Source organism: Typopeltis vanoorti, chromosome 24, assembly GCF_054136105.1.
Source record: "Typopeltis vanoorti isolate ZY-2024b chromosome 24, IOZ_Tvanoo_1.0, whole genome shotgun sequence".
Lineage (NCBI taxonomy): Eukaryota > Metazoa > Arthropoda > Arachnida > Uropygi > Thelyphonidae > Typopeltis > Typopeltis vanoorti.
The window spans coordinates 77,055,858-77,075,789 of record NC_143572.1 but is presented as its reverse complement, the minus strand read 5'-3'; the positions used below and the strand labels follow the sequence as shown (position 1 = coordinate 77,075,789).

At 36.2% G+C, this 19,932-nt stretch overlaps 1 protein-coding gene across 1 annotated transcript in view; it reads left to right on the top strand.

The window, feature by feature from the left end:
* The window catches only part of LOC150093419 (G protein-coupled receptor 161B-like), an 87,230-nt gene extending 67,558 nt beyond the window's left edge, over window positions 1–19,672 (top strand). Inside the window, exons 4-5 of the mRNA XM_090413612.1 lie at window positions 19,212–19,487; window positions 19,597–19,672. Coding sequence (XP_090269738.1) covers window positions 19,212–19,487; window positions 19,597–19,672 — 352 coding nt within the window. The remainder of the gene's footprint in view (window positions 1–19,211; window positions 19,488–19,596) is intronic.
* Window positions 19,673–19,932: the final 260 nt, after the last annotated feature.

Sequence of the window (19,932 nt, the reverse complement as noted above, 5' to 3'; positions counted from 1 at the left end):
TGCTGCTTCTGTCTTGGAGCCTCCTGTATGCGGTAGGACTGTTTTGCACTCTTTTCACTCCATTGGTACCTTCCCAGTGCTGAGGCTTAAATTAAACAGCTTGGTCAGAGGATGTGCTAATTTCCTTGCACATTCTCATAATACATGGGCATATCACCCCATGTATTCTCATACTACATGGGACGATATGCCATTTAATTCCATGGCTGTGTTCACATTAAGGTTCTGCAATATCTTAAGCATCTCCAATTCATCATCCTCTATTCTCCCATCAGTCATTGTTCCATTAGCATTGCAATACTATCACCTAAATAGTATACTGTTGCAAAATCATCACTTAGTAATCAAACTATTTCATTTGCTTTTGTTACCTCCCTACTATCAGCAATTCTTCAAAGTCATCTTTTACTTACCACATAATGAATGAACACTTTAGTATTTCTTTTGGCCTTCCATTACCATTGTTAGATCTGAAATGGGCAACCTCATTTACAATGAAGTCACCCATCCAGATTCTAACAGAATATGCCCCATTAAGAGAGCTTACTTGTCGTTTCAGCAATTAAGTTCATGTCATAGAAGAATGGATATCATGATCAATAAGATGAACGAAATACTTAGTATGTGTTTTGACAGATCTAAATTAAAATTGTAGATGTAAGATAATCAAAGAGTATATGTAAAGATAATTACTAACGATTTATAACTACACGTGCAAGAGTGTCAGTACACTGCCTAAGAAAGGGCAACGGTCACTCAAATACCACTGTAATATTGTAAGCACCCGTGGGTGCTAGTTCGTGGAAAATATCTAGAGGCATGCGTTCCTGAAAATGGAAAGCCCCGTATGGCGGTGCAATGAGGTCACCCATTCGGGGACAAATCGGAGGGCAGAATATGCAAAATCTAACTCGAAAAGAGGGCGCTGGAAGGGGAGAATATATGCAGCAACACAGGTCTGGATCCCCCCCCCCCTCCATTTGTTTGTTCCGGGTTTTCTCTCCGTGTGCTCCTCAGTGGTCAACGATGTCCAACTCCTATGTTCCCGGAGTTGACTACCGTAGGTCCCGACAAGGCATCGCAGCAGAGTACAGCAGATAAAATTGCGGGCCATCGGCAAAGAAAGTGTACCAATGTAATTCTTGAAGAAGCGAGTGCCAGACTCGAAGAATACACGTGATTCTCACGTGGCAGCAAACCTTGAACAACAAAGTTTTCCACTACGAAGGAAGGATGGAAGGAACCCAGAAAACCTGTGCAATGTAGATAAGTACTCCGAGTCTGGCACTCGCTAGACATTAGGATGACTGTGAATGGAAGAAACTTTGTGTTTCAGAATGAAAATTGAACTTTGAAGATTAAGCAGATTATAGAACAATTTAAATCTCATTAGACTGACTGTCCGAGAAACGTGAATTTGTTAAGAACCAATGTTTTAACCCATACGAAAAGGAAACAAGATGTGTTTGTGCCTAACGAGCACCTGATCAACTATATAGAGTATTTTAACCATTTGAAGGAAACATTCTATGTAATGAGAAATTGTATATTTGAGGTATGAGAGAGTGAGTGAAACCTTAGATGATTTTAACTTAGTATTGCTTACATGAGGTCTGTGTCTTGTATTACTTATGAGTTCATTAAATGTGTTTCATATGTGTGTGATCTTACCATCCAGACTGACTCTTACCTCTCATAAAAATTACGAACCTGTTAATCTGTATATGCACGTGGGGATACCCAAAGTAAGATAAGAAGGAAGGACTGCGACTTCAAGATTAGAACACCTATGGCCTCTGATTTAGTTGTAACTGCATTAGTGGCATCTAATTTCTGTGACCCTCCCTAGGTTGAGATATACTCTGTACCTAAGCTCAGGCTGGCACAGTATATAAATTCGTCTGAGAAAAAAGGGGATGCCTCACACAAGTTAGAGAGTAGGTAATCTAAGGGCCCTACATAGTATTTGATAAACCAAGTTTAAAAAAAAATTTAGGAAAAGAATTAGAGTCAAGGGCCATGAACAACACACATAGTATAAGAACAAAAATAACAAAGGAGAACACAAAAGGAGATATAACACCATACGGGTCACCCTTCTTATCTGTCTTGCACTGCACATGGACATGTTGATCACCTTTTTCTTTATACTCCCTCCACAACTTATAATTAATACCAGACCTCCATGCAATAAAAAAAAAACTCATCACAGGAGGTACACACAGAAAGCCATCAAACCTTCCTTTAAACTCATTCAATGTATCCATATTCATCATAATATCAAGCAGCGCATTCTACTCACCAACCACACTACATGCAAAGAACCTGCTCCTTATGTTCTCTGCTCATGTTCCCTTGTTTTACCCACTTTTCTCATTCTGTCAAAAAAAAAAAAAAATCTTCCACATTAACCTGGTAACAATCCTTTACCAACTTAAATAGCTCAATCATATCCTCTCTCTTCTTCCTATTCACAAGATTTTGCAAATTGCATTCCCTCAAATCTTATCTGGACACTTTCTAATATGTCCTCATCACCATGAAAACCATAGGACCAAATCTTTGTACAATAATCCATACCAGGTCTGATCAAGGCCTTACACTTTGGAACCATAACTGCTATTTCTGTATGTTAAAGTCCTCTACATCATTGCTATAATCCATGTAATGACTTCACACTTTATGCAACGTGACCTTCTACACTTCATATTTATGTCCACCACCACTCCAAGGTCTCTTGTCTCCCTAACTTCCTCCAGAATTTTCCCACCAAGTGTATACTTCGCATCCATTATTGTCTACAAAATTTCAGAGCCTTCGCTTTGCCACATTGAACTGACAGTTCATACAATCTATTCGAGTACTCTTGTAAGGCCACAAAATCTGCTTGATTCCTCAATCACTCTTCCCCCAGTTTTGCATCATCTGTAAACAGTTGTATATCCCCATTTAAACCCATTCCATTATCATTAATATACAGTGGACCCTCGGTTGTCTAACTTAATTCGTTCCCAAAGGTGGTTCGGAAACCGAATTGTTCGAAAACCGAAACCATTTTCCCGTAAGAATTAATGTAAAATGGATTAATCCATTCCCGAACCCCAGATCTCGGTTTATTTAAACTTTTACAACAGTACCTCATGCATAAGATCGTATACAAACATAATGAAAATGCATAAAATCTTACATAAAAAGAATAAACATAATAAATAGATAAAATATAGACGAAAATCAATCGCCTCTTTATTTTTGAGTATTGTACAGATCGTTGATTTTGCCATACCGAACTGCATAGCAAGATCCGAGACACAAACGCCATTTTCATGTTTGGATATGATTTCTTTTTTCATCTGTATTGTGGTAGTTCTAACAACTTTTCTTTTTGCTTTGCTGCTATCACTATTCTTCTGCAGTCCCATGGTGGCTTAATTAATAATCATCATCATGCGTATCAAGGATTTAGGCTTAGTATGGCCTGTTCCAGCCTTAGAAGTCATCGTTTAAGAGGACGTCCTGGTTTTCTTTTTCCTGGTACTTTAAGGCTTGTTTTGGTAATCTTCCTGTTTTCATTCTTTGAACATGTTCCATCCATTTATGTTTATATTTTTTAATTTTTTCTATTACTGGTTTTTGGTTTAATTCTTTCATAATTTCTTCGTTTCTTTTGTGATCAAATAGGATATACTTTGCAGTTTTTCTCATAAACTTCATTTCTGCTGTTATTAATCTTTGTTTGTCTTTTTGTTTTATTGTCCAGATTTCGTTTCCATACATTAAGACTGGTAGGACTAATGTAGTGTATATTTTTAGTCTGGTTTGTTTTTGAACTAGGTTTGGTTTAAATATAGAGTTAATTACACCTGTTATTTTTAAATATTTTGTAATTTTTATGTTTATATCTTTTTTATTTTCATATGTGATCATACATCCTAGGTAGCTAAATGAATTCACCTCTTCTTAATTAATAATAATTTATATGAAAAAAAAACAACAAAACATAAAGAAAACTCACTGCAAATTCGAGCAGGTGTCTGCACTGAATGAAGGCTGCCATGTAACTGACGCTTTCCCACCTTACAGCTAAGCACGCAGAGCACATGGTTGCCATTTGTCTGTTCGGGAACTGAAATTCTGTTCGGAAACTGGGGCGTGTTTTGTTTAGAAAATATGTTCGGGAACCGAATTGTTCGAGAACAGATGCATTCGACAACAGAGGTTCCACTGTACAAATTAAATTACATTCATCCCAAAACAAACCCATGTTGCACACCACTGGTTCTTTTCTTCTTCCAATACTACACCCACATACACAACTGTGAACCTATTTGAGATCCAGTAGGCTATCCAACTCACTAATCTATTATCCAGTTCCAGCTACTCCAGTTTAGTTAACAACTTGTGGTATTTGATCTGTCAAAAGCCTTTGCAAAATCTAAGTATATTACTGTATATGCATCTCCCCTGTCCAATACATTTGTTGTAGTACATAAGCAAGTTGGTAAAACACAACCTCCCTTTAGCCAATTCATGCTGACAAGCACAGTTAATACTGCTGTTATCAATCCACTTTTGTATCCTAGCTCCTACCAATCTCTCCAATACTTAACTACAATTCCAGATATACAGATTGGCTTGTAGCTTTAGCCTTATTACGACCTTTGTGAAGTGGAACAATTTTTCCTTCCTTCCACTCCTTGGGACTTGCTGTTGCAAGACTTTTATTAATTAGGTAGGCCAAAGCTGATGCTAACTCCCTGGAACATTTCCTTAAGACACGTGAAGTGACATCTAGCTTACTTAACTCTTCATATACCTCTTGTTTGCCAGTAATTCTTCTCTCATTTCATTCTCTGTTGAACTTCTGATTTCGCACATCCTGATGAACTGCTCACTGAATACCTCAACTATGTCCTCTGCAGCAGTTACCAATCAACCTCTTTCATTCACTAACATCATCTTGCCATAATCATTCTTCTTTGCACTTGAGACATGCCAAAGGGAAAAAAAAAAAGCGTGATTTGGTCTGATTTGATCATTTCTGCTTGTACTGCACATTTGCTGTTCTCACCAATTGAGTCACTTTCCTGGCCCGCCTTTTATATTCTTTGTACAAGTGATTATTCACATTATTCATCTTGTGCTGGCTCCTAAGTGCTTTTTCTTCTTCCAGATTTCATGTTTAAATCCCCTCATTCATCCATTTGACACCTACCCTATTCAGCCTTTTGATCTTTGGAATACATTCACACAATGATGCTGTTAAGTATCTCTTTGTCTGTTCTCAAGCAGCATTTATTTATTTTCTGCTCAACTCCTCATTCCATACTATAGCTTCAGGCTGTCCCCTAAGTTGCTCATAATAACCAGTCTTGTAATTCCACATATATACATATATCCTTTCCTTAACGAAGCTTCATATGACTACCCATAACCCAGGTGATCACTTCATAATCACCATCTGGAGGGAGGCATTAGACTCCATTCTAAATCACATTCTCTGATTAAATGATCAGATCTGAAATTCTCGATCCTTGCATGCCCTCTTTTACGTACAGCCTAAGATAGTTATCACTCAAGAAATTTGTTTACCTTTGTTACATCCTGAATGATCAAATTTGGAAAGGAATTAATTCATTCAGAATCTAACACGTCAAAAATGTAAACAATGAGAAACTTGTACTTGGGCAAGAAAGTAAATACACATATATTAACCTTAAGTAGAGCTGAAAGAACGTTGATTTAGAAATGTGAAATTAATCCTGTTTACACAAAGTCATGAAAGGAATTTTGTATAAAATTGTAGTTAAAATAGAATATCCTATGCAGTGTATGTGAATTAATTGAGTGTAAGCTAAAGTCTAAAGGTCACGTCTTAGCCATCCAGTGTAACTTATGGCCTAAGGCAGAGAGAAATTATATGGAAGATGAAGCTGGAATGCGTTCTCAGAAGATGCATGCCGTATGGAAAAATGTAAGGGAGAGAGGGCACCAAAGGTGGTGGTATAAAAGGTTTGACCCCCTCTCTCTCTCTCTCTCTCTCAAGGTTTTCTTTTTGTTCCTGGTTCCTGTTTCTTGGACATTGGCTCTCCCTCCCGCTAGCTGGATGATTCCAGATCAGCCATAGAAGTTATGCATCGTCTCCCATAGATCGAGTGTCCTGGCTAGCTAACCCTTCACACCAGGGCAGCTGAGTAAGACCGAGGAATCGGCGATGCTGAAAACTGTAAGCGGTAATGGAACGACCATATCGTGCGATCATCGTAAGTGACCACGGGGGCGAAAGCCAGTGAATGGACCTGATAATCATTCCAGGGGATGGTAAAGTAGAGAATTTATTTTTTGTTTCCAGTTAAAGAAATGAGTGGACACTATGTAATTTAGAGTGTGGACATTTGATAGTGAACTTTTAAGAGATTACCATATTTGGCAGTGACCTGTCCCAGCTGGAAAGAAATGTCCGAGAAGGAGATTGTATGTGATATAACAATGATAAATGAGAGAAATATTAAGTAATTTAGAAATGATTGAGGTGGGGGGGGGGGGGAATTATAATCTAGAAATTTTGTATTTTTTTGAACAATACAGTAGAGTGAGTTATCATTCATGTTCAAGAGTATTTAGCTGTGTTATCTAATTCTTTTACTTAGAATGAAATTGAAATAACCATGTGTTGGTGCATTCCTTGTATATAAAATTTAGACCTCAATAAACATGTTTTGTATTTTATACCTGATATTGGCCTGAGATATGAATTCAAATTACCACTCATAAAACTGAACCTAAGCGGGAGGGATATAGAAGTATAGTAGAGATTTATGAGCCATGACTGCACACTAAGTTTGACATAAGTGAATTGAATTAGATTATATTGCTAGAACTTTCACTGCTGTATATGATTCTGAGAAGGTCTCCTTGGATAAGAGTCTCATCTATCCTAGGATATTGGCTGGTGCAGCTTTAAAAAATAAATGTGCCAATATTTGATCAGGAGACAGTCTCAGATAACGGCCCAAATTATAGATTGAGTAGAATATAGAGAGTGATAGATGCAAAAATTTAATTGAGTGTTAAAGATAATCGAGAATTACAAGAGATTTAATTATAGTATAGTAAGGCAAACATAATAGAACTAAAATACAGAAAAGTACTAAGAACAACTATATATAACACCTTATTCCCAAATGCTATCCCTTCATTCCACTCTATGCTGCCATAATTAAAACCATCTGTAATAATCACTCTTCCCTTGTTTCACAAACTCAAATTGCTTATACAATTCATTACCACCACCTTCAACATTCTTTGGCAACTAAATATCTGTTCCTGTCAAACTCCAACTCATGCCTCCAACAGTGCCTTAAAACTATTGCCATTATTTCCATCTTTCATATGTATTTACCTTATGTGAATAAAATCCCCCTGCTATCATCAGTAGCACTTCTCCCCCCACCTTCGTGAAAATCATTATACTGTTCCATTTCTGTTCCCATCAGGATATCCTTGTTCAACCATGTTTCATTTTTTCCAATGATTTTTGGGTGAATAAACTTACTCGGTGAAATAATTTCATCTCCCTTATTTCTTATGTTTGCGAAATTTGTAAATAAACACAATAGTTTGCTTTTAGGTCCTTCCTTCCAGGGGAAATATATTAACGTAAGATATATACACATCATAAAAGATGGAAATAATGGCAATGGTTTTAAAGGCATTGTGGTGCAAGTTGGAGGTTGACAGGAATAGATATTTAGTTGGATGTTCTATATTTAGGTCCTACCCAACCCACCTGTTGGTTGTAATTTCCCCACAACACCTCTCCTTTCCCAATCACCAGAATTCAATTTCTCTCTAAGTTATCTTGTGACATACCCTTCTGTTTCCCTTTGGGTTCCAGTCAATGTGCTGTCTTTGCTACATCCTTATCTGGATTTCTGATTATGTAGCCTACCCATTTTCATTTTGTTATTTCTGTTTTGATTTATTTTGCCCCATAATGTGTGGTTCGAAATTCTATTCAGCCAGCATATTCCCATGATCTTTGTTAGACATCTATTTATGTGAGTCTGCAGTTTATTTAAATTCATTTTTGGTTAGTCTTCAGGTATCAAATTAGTATAGTAGAACAATCTTTACATTTGTGTTGAGGAGCCTTGTTTTTTTTTTTTTGAGATTCATTTCTTTACATGTCCATATATGTCTCGTTTAACAACTACTTAGAAAAAATACAAGAAATTGAAGGCATTGAGAAAGAATGGAATAATATAAAAGAAATTTTTACATCGGCAGCATAAAAGTCTAGGGACAAACAAAAAATATCATAAAAAGAAAAAAAATTACATATATGTGACAACAAAATAAAAACCAGAATTGAAAATAAAAAGCTGCCCTTTAAAAGATAGTTAAGCAGTAAAAAATAAGATGAAATTGAATATAAAAAAAGACAAGCAAAGCCCAAAAGAGAAACCAGAAAGCGAGACAGAAAGCTGAAAAAATTTTGTATTGAATCTAGAAAATGACATATAAAATAAGACCCAATGCGTGTAAAATACTAAAACACATGAATGCAGATATAAAAGAAACTGCAAGTATAAATTGCGAAATAGATTTAAAAGAATTGTTGGATTACTTGACAGATCTTTGGACAGATTATACGGACATTAAAAAAGTTACACCAAAAACTTACAATATGCTTTAAATGATATAATAACAATGAAAGAATTAAAGGACAACCTGAGTAAAATAAAAATGTATAAATTTGCTGGAAAAAAATTTCATCAGAGATAAAAATTATTAAATAAAATATAGACAAATACCAATAGAATGGAATTCTCGTGCAGTTGACCCTTGAAGAATGTGGGTTTGAACTGCACGGGTCCACTTTATATGCAGATTTTTTTTCAATAAATATATTGAAAAATTTTTGGAGATTTGCGATGATTTGAAAAAACTCAGACGAACCGCATAGCTTACAAATATCGAAAAAATGAAGAAAAGGTTGGGTATCTCATGAATGCATAAATATATGTAGATACTAGTCTATTTTATCATTCACTACCATAAAATATACACAAACCTATTATAAAAAGTTAAAATTTATCAAAACTTACAAGCACAAAACAATTGCAGACTGTACATGGCCATTTGTAGTCAGCAGAAATGTAAACAAACGTATTAAATTAAATCATAACTGCATAAAATTAACTGTTATTAATTAGTTAAATTAATTAGCATAAAATAAAAATTTTATAACTATTCATTCATATGAAAAGAGCCTGTGTAGCTCAGTAGAAGTGACGTTTGCACTCTACAGCGCTTGACCGAAAGGCATTCGAATCTAGTCGCCAACTAGAGGAACTTTTTCTAAGCCTTTTCTTGACTGGTTCCATAGTTAGTCAATCTCTGGCACGGGCTAGCGAGTTTTTCCTCCTGGAAACTAGGATTTTTCGTCCCGTAAACTCAAGAAAATTGGCCGTCGAACCCACACTATTTTCAGACATTAAAAATATTGTGGTATGGTAGGGACCACCGGATGACGGCACCTTCTTCACTGCATGCCGATTAATTAATGACAGCCTTGGGCCAGCTATCTCTGATTGACTACCAGTGGAGATTGAACTGCCCACTCAGTCTCCAAAAGTTAGATAGGGCTAAAAAAAACGGCCTTGCCTACTCCCTATACGGGAACAAAAAGGTGTTAGCTGATTTTTTTTTTTTTTATTCATTCATATGTATAGGCTAATGCAAAGCAATCGTATCAGTTGTACTAAGCTACGATTGTATTAAGCAGTCATATTGCTGCTGCTTCATTATCAAAGCATGAATTGTTATACCTGTAAATAAATATGAATAATTTCTTTTTCACATTATCTTTTCATTTTTGATCTAGTGTTAGTAATACGTAGAACGTATCACTAGAGAAGAATAGAGATCTGCAAGTTGTCCAACTGCAGACGAGTATACAAAAGAACATGCCGGTAAATTATTATGTCTGTACACGAATGCTAGGAGTATCAAAAACAAAGGAGCAGAGTTTGTTGCCTTAGTCAACATGTTGGGACCTCAGATTGTAGGCATTAGTGAGACCTGGCTATCAGAATCAGACATACTAACTGGTATTGAGTTAACGGTTATACTATTTTTAAGGATAGAGCGGATAGGAGAGGAGGGGGCGTGCTGCTAATGATATCAGATGACTTGAATCCGGTTAGAGTTAAGACCTATGATTGTAGTACGAACAGTATTTCATGTGGCCGTGAGTTTGAAGCCATCTGGTGTGAGGTGGAATCTAACAAGATCAATTACATAGTGGGGTGTATTGTTACAGACCTGGTGGATCGATTGCTATTGATGGAGAAATGCATCACCAAATAGAAAAGATGAGCGCGAAAAGAATAATCATAATGGGAGACTTTAATTATCCAAATATTAATTGGGTAGCAGTAGAATCTCATGAGAAGAATGAAAATGCATTTATTCAGCTGTTGCAGGACAACTTCCTCAAGCAGCATGTGACAGAAGGACCTTGAGGTCAAAAAGCAAGAGATTCATAAGAAGAGGACAATGTGGAAGAAATACCATGTGCATAAGGATAATGTGCATTATGAAAATTATAAGCAGCAGGCTAGAATAGTCACAACTGTTGTATGGAAAGCAAAGTCTGAGTATGAAAAGAACTGGCTGTGCATGCTAAAGACAACCCACAAGAATTCTATCGATATGCTGCAAGTAAAAGAAAGAATGAATATGAAAGAATAACTTTTCTAAATGTAGATGGCATGAAGGTTACAGATGCAGGAGAGGTAGTTCAGCTAATGAGTGCCCATTTTGTTAAAAACTATCAGCCTGGTGTATGCAACATCAAGCTCACTGCTGCCCCTTCCCTGGATGAAGAAATTCAGGTGTGTGAGGACAAGTTATTAGAGATGTTGCACAAACTTAATAAGAATTCAGCAATAGGGACTGATGGAATATCAGCATGTGTGCTGAAAAGAGTGTTCAGCTGAACTGGCCAATGTATCCAACTGTCAACCAATTAGTATCTTAGGAGTGTGGTGAAGATTTTGGAAAAATTAGGGCTCGCATGCAGAAATGGGTTGACATTGAATCTCTACTTTGATGAGCTACAGTGGGTTTATTAAGGGAAGGTCATGTTTTAGCAACTTGCTCACATTCTGTAATAATGTTACCATTGAACTTGACAAGGGGAATGGATACACTATGATACTTTTGGATTTTGCTAAGGCGTTTAACAGAATACAACATGATACTGTTGCATAAATGGGAGAATATCATTTGGATTATAGAATATTAGCATGGATAATGTGTACCATAGGGATCAGTGCTTGGTCCACTGTTATTAAATCTATATATTAATGATATTGGGAATGATTTGACAAGCAACATATAGCTATTTGCTGATGATGCAAAGATAGGTAGGGTAATCAGGAATGTTGCTGATATGCAGTACTTGCAGAATGATTTGAGTAAGCTGGAATTGTGCTCATGGGAAAATGGGTGTCAGTTCAATGTCAATAAATGTAAAGTCATTCACTTCAGCATGATTAGATATACAGTGTTGTATTATATTGGTGGGATCATGCTATGAGGCTAGGGATCTTGGAGTGCTAGTAGATAGAAAGTTAAAATTCAGGGGGCCATGTAGCAAAGATTGCAATGCTGAAATGAATGTATATATGTAAAGATAAGGATGTCATTTTGCCTCTTTACAAGGCCTCAATAAGAGCTCACTTGGACTATTGTGGGTCTGTTTCCGTTGTGATTCTGATATTATTATTATTATTCGTGACACCTCCAAGGAGTCCGATGACTCGTTGCAGGAAGACACCTACTATACAACTATCTCCACCAATAGACCGAACCTCTACTACCAGTCTTCTCCATCAACGCAATCTACTGCCCACCACCACAACTAGTATTTTTTTCTGTAAATTGTGTGTGTTCCAATGGCCGATTTGTCAGTATGCGGGATGAAAAACCTGAGCTTCTGAGAGAAAAAAACCCTGCTACCACCGTATGAGATTGGCTAACTCATCTTCAATTGAAAAAGTCCACATAAAGATTCCTCCTGTCACGACGAGAATCGAACTTAGGCCTATTCCAATCAAAGGGTGCAATGTACTGTCATTCTTCCAATTGCGCTACGGAGGCGCTTGTTGGAGACAGTGTTAAAAATGATATCAGGATTGTGGAATACTGATTATGAAGACAGATTGAGAATTTGTAGACTGCAGACACTAGCAAACAGGAGAAAGAGGGGGTGATATCATTGAGACTTGCAAACTTCTGAAAGGATCATACAGGATTTCAATTTATGGAGGGTGGGGAAAGACAAGAGGGCATCCTTGGAAGCTGAGAATGAAGGCTGCTAAGAAGGGGATGAGGACTAGATTTTTCTTTCATAGGGTGGTGTATGACTGGAATGGATTGCCATTGGATGTTGTGAGGACAAGCAGTGTGAATGAATTCAAGAATAAGTATGATAGCAAGGTTTGTGTAGTATATTGCCTCCTTTGATTAGTCCCTGGCTCCCTGGAGATCTCTTATTAATAATAATAATAATAATGAATAAGACATACCAGCCACTGAATTAGAAACGTTTATTTAATACCATGTTGGACCGTCTTTAATCCAAATTACTGCACATATGCAGTTTGGTATATTTTCCACAAGGTGTTGAATTGCATTTGTGTTTACAATGTGTCAGGTCTTCACCAGATAGTCCTTTAATTGGCTTAGATTTGATGGAAAAAGACTTTGCTCCCAGATCAGTTTTTCTAACATGTCCCATACATTCTCAATGGAGTTCAGATCCAGGTTTTGTGGTGGCCAGGTAACATGGTGAAAATTGCTGCCATTCTTGTTGAACCACTGCTGAACAATTTTTGCACAGTGGACAGCAGCATTTTTTCCATGAAATAACTGTCACCTGCTGGATAAAAATTCAACATTGCAGAATAGACTTGATTGACAGCACTGTTTAGATATTCCTTAAAGAATGCGTGACCTTCCAGCAATACCAGGGGACTTGTTCTGTGCCAACAGAACATGCCCCACACCTTGACAACACCTCCAGAACTTTGAGTTGTGTTTACGAAGTAAGCTGGGTTCATTGCTTCATGGGATTTCCTAATAAGAATTCAGCAATATTTCTTCTAAACTTCAGCTGTTTCATTGTATAACTGGTTTATATTTTGCCATTTTTCCTTCATTTTATGTCATTGTTTGTTTCATATTTGGTTTTGATTGTACAAACAAAGTTTCTATAATATCTTTATTTCTTAGTTTCTTTTGTACCTTGATTTAAATCATGGAGCAATACACACCACCAGCATGTGGTCTTTGTATGCATCTACTCCTCTCATGCTCCTGCAAGGAGGATCTGCATGATTTATTTATTCTTATGTGATCTATTTGGTTTATACTCATTCCATCTGGTGAGAACCAGGTGTTTTTTTTATGTATATTCTTATGTTTAAAGACTATAACTATGATCAAGTTGTTAAATTGCATAGATCCTTGAATAATATTACATTTTCATTTTTGTTTCCTGGTCCTTCTTTTCCCATCACTATTTCAATTTGCCATTGTCTTTACCTACCTTTTTTACGTTTTCATCTTCCAGAAGTAATATCACATCTCTTTTGCTAATCTTGTCAAACTCTTTCTGTAGTAGTTCGTAAAAATGTTATTTTTCTTGCCAGTCAGCACTGTTTGTAGGGGCAGAAATGTTTATTATAGTAAAATTTTTATGGTTAGTTTTGAATCTCACTTTTATTATTCTTTCTGATACTGGGTTCCATTACAGTAGTACCTTTCTTGCCTCCATTGTCATAATCAGATCAACACCCCTGCTATGTTTTTCATCCTCTGAGTTTCCAGACTGTATGACATATTTGGTTGATGTTATCTAATCTCAGTAGTTCTGTTCTATTTGGTTTCATTTAATCCTAGTGTTTGTATTTTGTATCATCCTTCTCCTTAAAAACAAGAACCAAACCTTGGAGTCTCATTGACAAACTCTGAAGAAGACATTGATTCAGCTAGGGAGGTATGTGGTTAAGTTGTCTGCAGGGATAGAAAAATAAGAACACCATGATGGACAAAAGCAAATATTATCCAGGACAAAAAAGCAGTTCTTGATAAGAAGAAAGCATACCAAAAGTTCTTAGCAAATAAGTTGACAGATGCCCTAAAAGAATACTAACAAAAATGTAAGAGAGCTGAGGTATGTGTAAAAGTAGCTAAACAAAAGTCATGGGAAGACTTTGGTAAGAATATGGAAAATAAATATCAGGAAGGTGGCAAAATGTTCTGGAGACTATTGAAGAAGCTTAGAAATGGAGGAAACAATACTGTAAAAGGAATCACAGATGGTAATGGTGACATGAAAAGTAAAGATAAGAATATCCTAGATGCCTTGAAGTAATTACTTTGTAAGACTGTTAAATGCACCAAGCAGTGACAGAACAGTAGTAGAAAATTTTCAAAATTTTCAGTAGGAATGCAAAGAGGAGTAAGTACACATCAATACTTGAAGTAGGGGAAAACTGTCATTTTCCCTGAAATGCAGAAAGACAGCTGGAGTAGTGCTATTCAAATAGAAATGCTTAAGTGTGGAGATATAAAAGTTTCACAGTGGCTACAATGCATAATTCAGAGACCCTGGTCAGAAGCGCTAATGCCCGATGATTGGAGTAGAGCTCTCATAGTACTACCCATCTATAAAACAGGGAAATAAAACTATGTGAGAATTACAGAGAAATTTCTTTACTAATGTTTCAGGTAAGATTTATGCAGGCATACTTGAAAAAAGGTTGAAAAGGATTATGGAAGAGAAACTTGGAGAAGAACAAACTGGGTTCAAAGGTTCAAATAGAGATTGTCAAGATCAGTTTTCACTTTAAGACAAATAGTTGAGAAATTGTTGGAATATGACAAGGATCTGTACTCAAGTTTTGTAGATCTGGAAAAGGCATACGACAAGGTATCCAGAGAAAAGCTTTTCAAAACACTACAATTATATGGGGTGAATGGAACATTATACAGAGCAATACATAGTCTATATTTAAGTTGTAAGTCAGCAGTAGGAATTAAAGGAAATACAGAAATATGGTTTCATGTGAAATCAGAAGTAAGACAAGGATACACATTATCTCCACTCTTATTCATCATCTATATGGATGAAAGAAATCATTACATTATAAAAGAAAGTGGCATCAGGCTTGATATTAGAATTGGAGATGTCAAACATAAAGCTCTTTGCTTTCTGCAGATAATGTTGTACTCCTAAACACATCTAGTGCAAGTCTCCAGGATTCACTACTTAAATTGTATAGCAGCTGTACCAAATTTGGCATGAAAGTCAGCAAAAAAATACCAAAACTATGAAAATGCAGGAACATAGAAAACTTCAGCTGCATTCTGAATGAAGATCCTATAGAACAGGGGTGTTCAACCCATCGATCGCAATCGACCGGTCATTCGCGGAGCGATTTTTGGTCGATCTCTTGTGTATTCCTCCTTACTTACAAATTTAATTAAAACTGAAAACATATTTATCATTATTTTATTTTTTTTTTAATTCGCTTTAAGTGTATTGCTATTGTTTCATAATATCATAATGAAAACATATTTATCATTATTTTATATTTTTTTTAATTCGCTTTAAGTGTATTGCTATTGTTTATTTTTTTTTCGTTAAAATTGTCAAATCAGTAATTTTCTTATAAGTCTGGGTAAATGAATTAATTTGGATCAGTGGGAGTCAAACAGTGAGCCGAGTGATTACGATTATAAGCAAAGTGTAAAAACTCGATTGTAGCTTAAATATTAAATATTCCAAAGCACATTACATCGATTTTTTACTTAGGTTAAGTCCCATGTGAATATTGTAAAAAAATAAACTTTGTTTGTCTCGGTATAGTTTGTATTAGATGTTTTTGTAAATAACTCTTTTGAAGCTAACTGTATATACTGCTTTATAAGAATATGTTAGAGTGTTAAAAACAAAGGCAGTGTTTTGTCGCTGAAGCTGTACAAGGCAGCATTAGAAAGATTGTTGTTGAAACTTGTATGTATGAGAAAGGCTTGCAGGCTGTAAGTGTAAACATCTCCAAAGTCAGTCAGAAAGAGTTCAAACAACTTTCCGATGGCTGGCAACTTACAATCAAAAGAAAGCGGAGGAGAACAAAAGGCGTGCCGAACTTGAAACTTAAGATGAAAGACTCATACCTATTCTTTAGGGGTTGCCAAACTTCATGCGAGGTCTCAGAGGAGGCCTAATAAAAAAGGACGGAAGCAAGCAGAAAGGGTCCCAGTTCCAGAATTGCTGTCAGAGAGCAGGTCGCCGTCAGAGAGACTGCCTGGATCCACGTTGCTTGAGAGAGAAGTTTCCCACTTCCAGAAAGGAGCTTCTCGGTTCGAGATGTCGCTAGAGAGAGACTACTTCTAAGCCGCAGACAAGGTTTCAAATTGCTGAAAGGAAGAGTTCCAATTGCTCGAGAAAATCCAAGGTTTGGTTCCTGTTCTCAAACTCTTTCATTTTTTCTTCAATAATCTTTGTGTATTTTAGTCTACAGTTAACATCTGAGAGCTGCTCAACTTTTATTCGCTTTAAAACTTTCTTACATGTTATTCTTTTCAATATGAAATTAAATTTTATCCTGCTCAAGACTAATTGCTCAAGTGATCACTTCCAATTTCAAATCCTCTGTATACTCTGCTGTCCCGCACCAGGGAGATTACATCACTATGAACAATATCACAGTTAATGAGACTTTTCTTATTCCTTGCCTCTTCTCTCCATGTGAATTTGTGCAGATTTTTATGTTGGAACATGGTGTTAGTAATAACTAGTCCATGTCTTGAGCAGAAATCCAACAGGTATTTGCCATTATTATTAGCTTTGATCTTTTCTCCAAATTTTCCCAATATATTTTTGTATGTCTAACAATCATTTCCTATGCTGCTATTTAGATCCCCAACAAGGACCAACTTTTCCTTTTTCATTGTGTCAGTTGTTTTCTCTAAATCCTTAAAAAATTCCTCCACTTCTACGTTAGTAGAACCTTCTGTGGGACCATAGGCACAAATAAGTCTCATTGTCCAGGTCCCCATTCTCATATTTGTCCATATCACTCTACTTGAGACTGCATGCCATTCAAGAAGATTAGCCTCGTATTTTGTGTTGAATATTATGGCTACTCCTTCTTTTCCTTAATTGTCATTGCCTGAATATAACATCCTGTATTTATTACTCAGAAAGGTCTGACCAGTTTTTGCTCTTTTTTGTTTCAGTCACCCCTATTATGTCAATCTGGTACTTATCCAATTCCTCAGCTAGCTCCATTTCTTTGCTATTCAGGCTTCTTATGTTGATAGTACCAATCTTGAACTCTGGTGTTGTGATTTGGGTTGAATTTTAGGATTTGTTCCAGTGGCTGACTTTTCGCTGTTTGCCCTGGTTCCCTGGTGAAAGCAACAGGGACCTTGTTTAACCGGGCGATGCCCCAGCCAGCATGAAATTCTGTCATGTTTTACCATCATTTTTTATTTTGGTTTAAGCCAATAAGAATACAATTTGTTTGGCTAAATACCAAATTTCCAGCCCATCCTTGTTTGTTCAGTATCCAGGTAGATACCTTGACAGGATGCACCACGAGAAGTTGAGGATTGGACATTAGGTCAGAAGGCCTGATCGGTTCTCCGCATTCCTTTAATGGCTAAGTGGAGGTCTCCTCTCAGTTATATAACTTTGACCCCTTAAGCACTCCCATCATCCGAGGTTTCAGGTTATGTAAATTCACAGTCAGACTTCATGCTATTCTTCAATAGAATAAAGACTAGTCACCTTGTGCTACCTAAACATAGTTCTATCTCAAAAGATATATTCCGGTGATTACACCACATTTTTTATTATTCAGTTATACAAAATACTGAAATAATAGTTCCCGACAAGTTTCGTAAATCGTAGGATTTACATCTTCAGGGGATAAATAGTAAAACTTAAAGTTTAAACAAGAGAAATTAATAACTACAAATCGTAACCGTCTGGCTATTCATAAACTCAAACAACAGAATACTGTTGTTTTAAAGGTATTCTGTTGTTTGAGTTTATGAATAGCCAGACAGTTACGATTTGTAGTTATTAATTTCTCTTGTTTAAACTTTAAGTTTTACTATTTACCCCCTGAAGATGTAAATCCTACGATTTACGAAACTTGTCGGGAACTATTATTTCACTATTTTGTATAACTGAATAATAAAAAATGTGGTGTAATCACCGGAATATATCTTTTGAACCAATTAGCCACAGAAGTCTACGCCTGCAAATAGTTCTATCTTTTTTCATTCAAAAAAAAAAAAAAAAAAAGAATAAAATAATCAGCCTTCCCTTGTGCATATCCTTGATAACACACAAATTGCTAAACAGGATGAAACTTCCTTCTCAGAATGACATTTACCTCTAGTCTTTCTTTCTTTCTGAGTTCTCAGCTACTAACTCTGTACATTTCTCATATCTGCTCAGTTTTAGAATACTGTTCTCTTGTTTGGGGGCACCATGCCAGAATGCTTGTTAATAATTCTTGCTGTTTTACAGAAGTGGGTGGTCTGGTTGATTGGTGATTCCTTTCTTATATATATTCTGTTTCTGTGAAGTCATTTCTACAGATCTTTTCATGGGCACTGCGCCACTGAACTGGCATCGATCGTTTTTGTTCTTTACACTAAGCTCATTAACTGATAATGAATAGCCATCTAATATCCTTTTATAGTCCAACATCAGACCTGACAGTCCTGTTCCTGTTCTTTCATTTCAGCTGCATCTGTTCTCTGGAATAGCCACAGGGTTCCCAAATAGCACAACCTCCAGAGAATAATCCCATTAACTTTTGCCCATACAAAGTACAGTGTGCTATAGTTCTGCAACTTCTTGTTGTAGAATTTATATTTAAAAAAAAAAAAAAGTGGGTTGATGCAGTTAGCAGTACTACCCTAGAAAGCTGAAGTGTGAGATCTAACAGTAGTGAAGACCGAATAGATTAATTTGGAATGAAATTGTTGAAATGAATTCAATTCCATTTAGTATTGAAGCTTGAATTCCTGAATAGCATTTTTCCATAATTATAAAACTTTTATTAATTTCTTTTTATTCTATTTTGACATTACATTTTTTTTTTCTTCTTTTACAGGTTCGAATATCAACAGGAATGCTTTCTATGTTTAGTACTATGGCAAAGTAGTGCAAGTTATGTTGTTTTCACTCTCGGCATTAGTTTTCTTCTTCCATTTGCCATTATGCTGGTATGCTATACTAAAATTTTTCAAGTAGCTCGAAGTAAATGTTGTAAAGTTCATGTTGGAGCTATTAGTAATAATGCAGATCAGACACAGTTACAACAGCAGCAACTTCCAAACTTTTCATCAGGGACTCCTACAAATAAATATATTCCAAGAAAATTGTCATGGTTTGCTGTCTCTTACCATTCACCAATGAAAAGTTTTGCAATTATTTGCACAATAATTGGCTCTTTTCTTCTTACTTGGTGCCCATATGTAATTACTATTATTCTTCAGTGCTTTTGCCAGTCATGCCGGTTATCCTCTTGGCTTAAGAGGTTTTCACTATCAGCTGCTTTTTGCAGCTCTTTGAGTTATCCACTAATATATGGTTTACTTAATAAATCAATTCGTAAAGACTTGTTATCTCACTGGTATTCCCTTCGTTCCAAGATGAGATCAAGATGTCAAAGACAACATAACCATCAGAATTCCAGCCTTGTACGATCTACTCATAAGTCAGACTCTGTTCCTTCTGATGTTCGGCGGAAGTTTTCTGAAAGACCTCCATCATCTATAGCAAGATGTAATAGTGATTTATCTGTTAATCTTCACAGAAAAATCAGTCAAGAT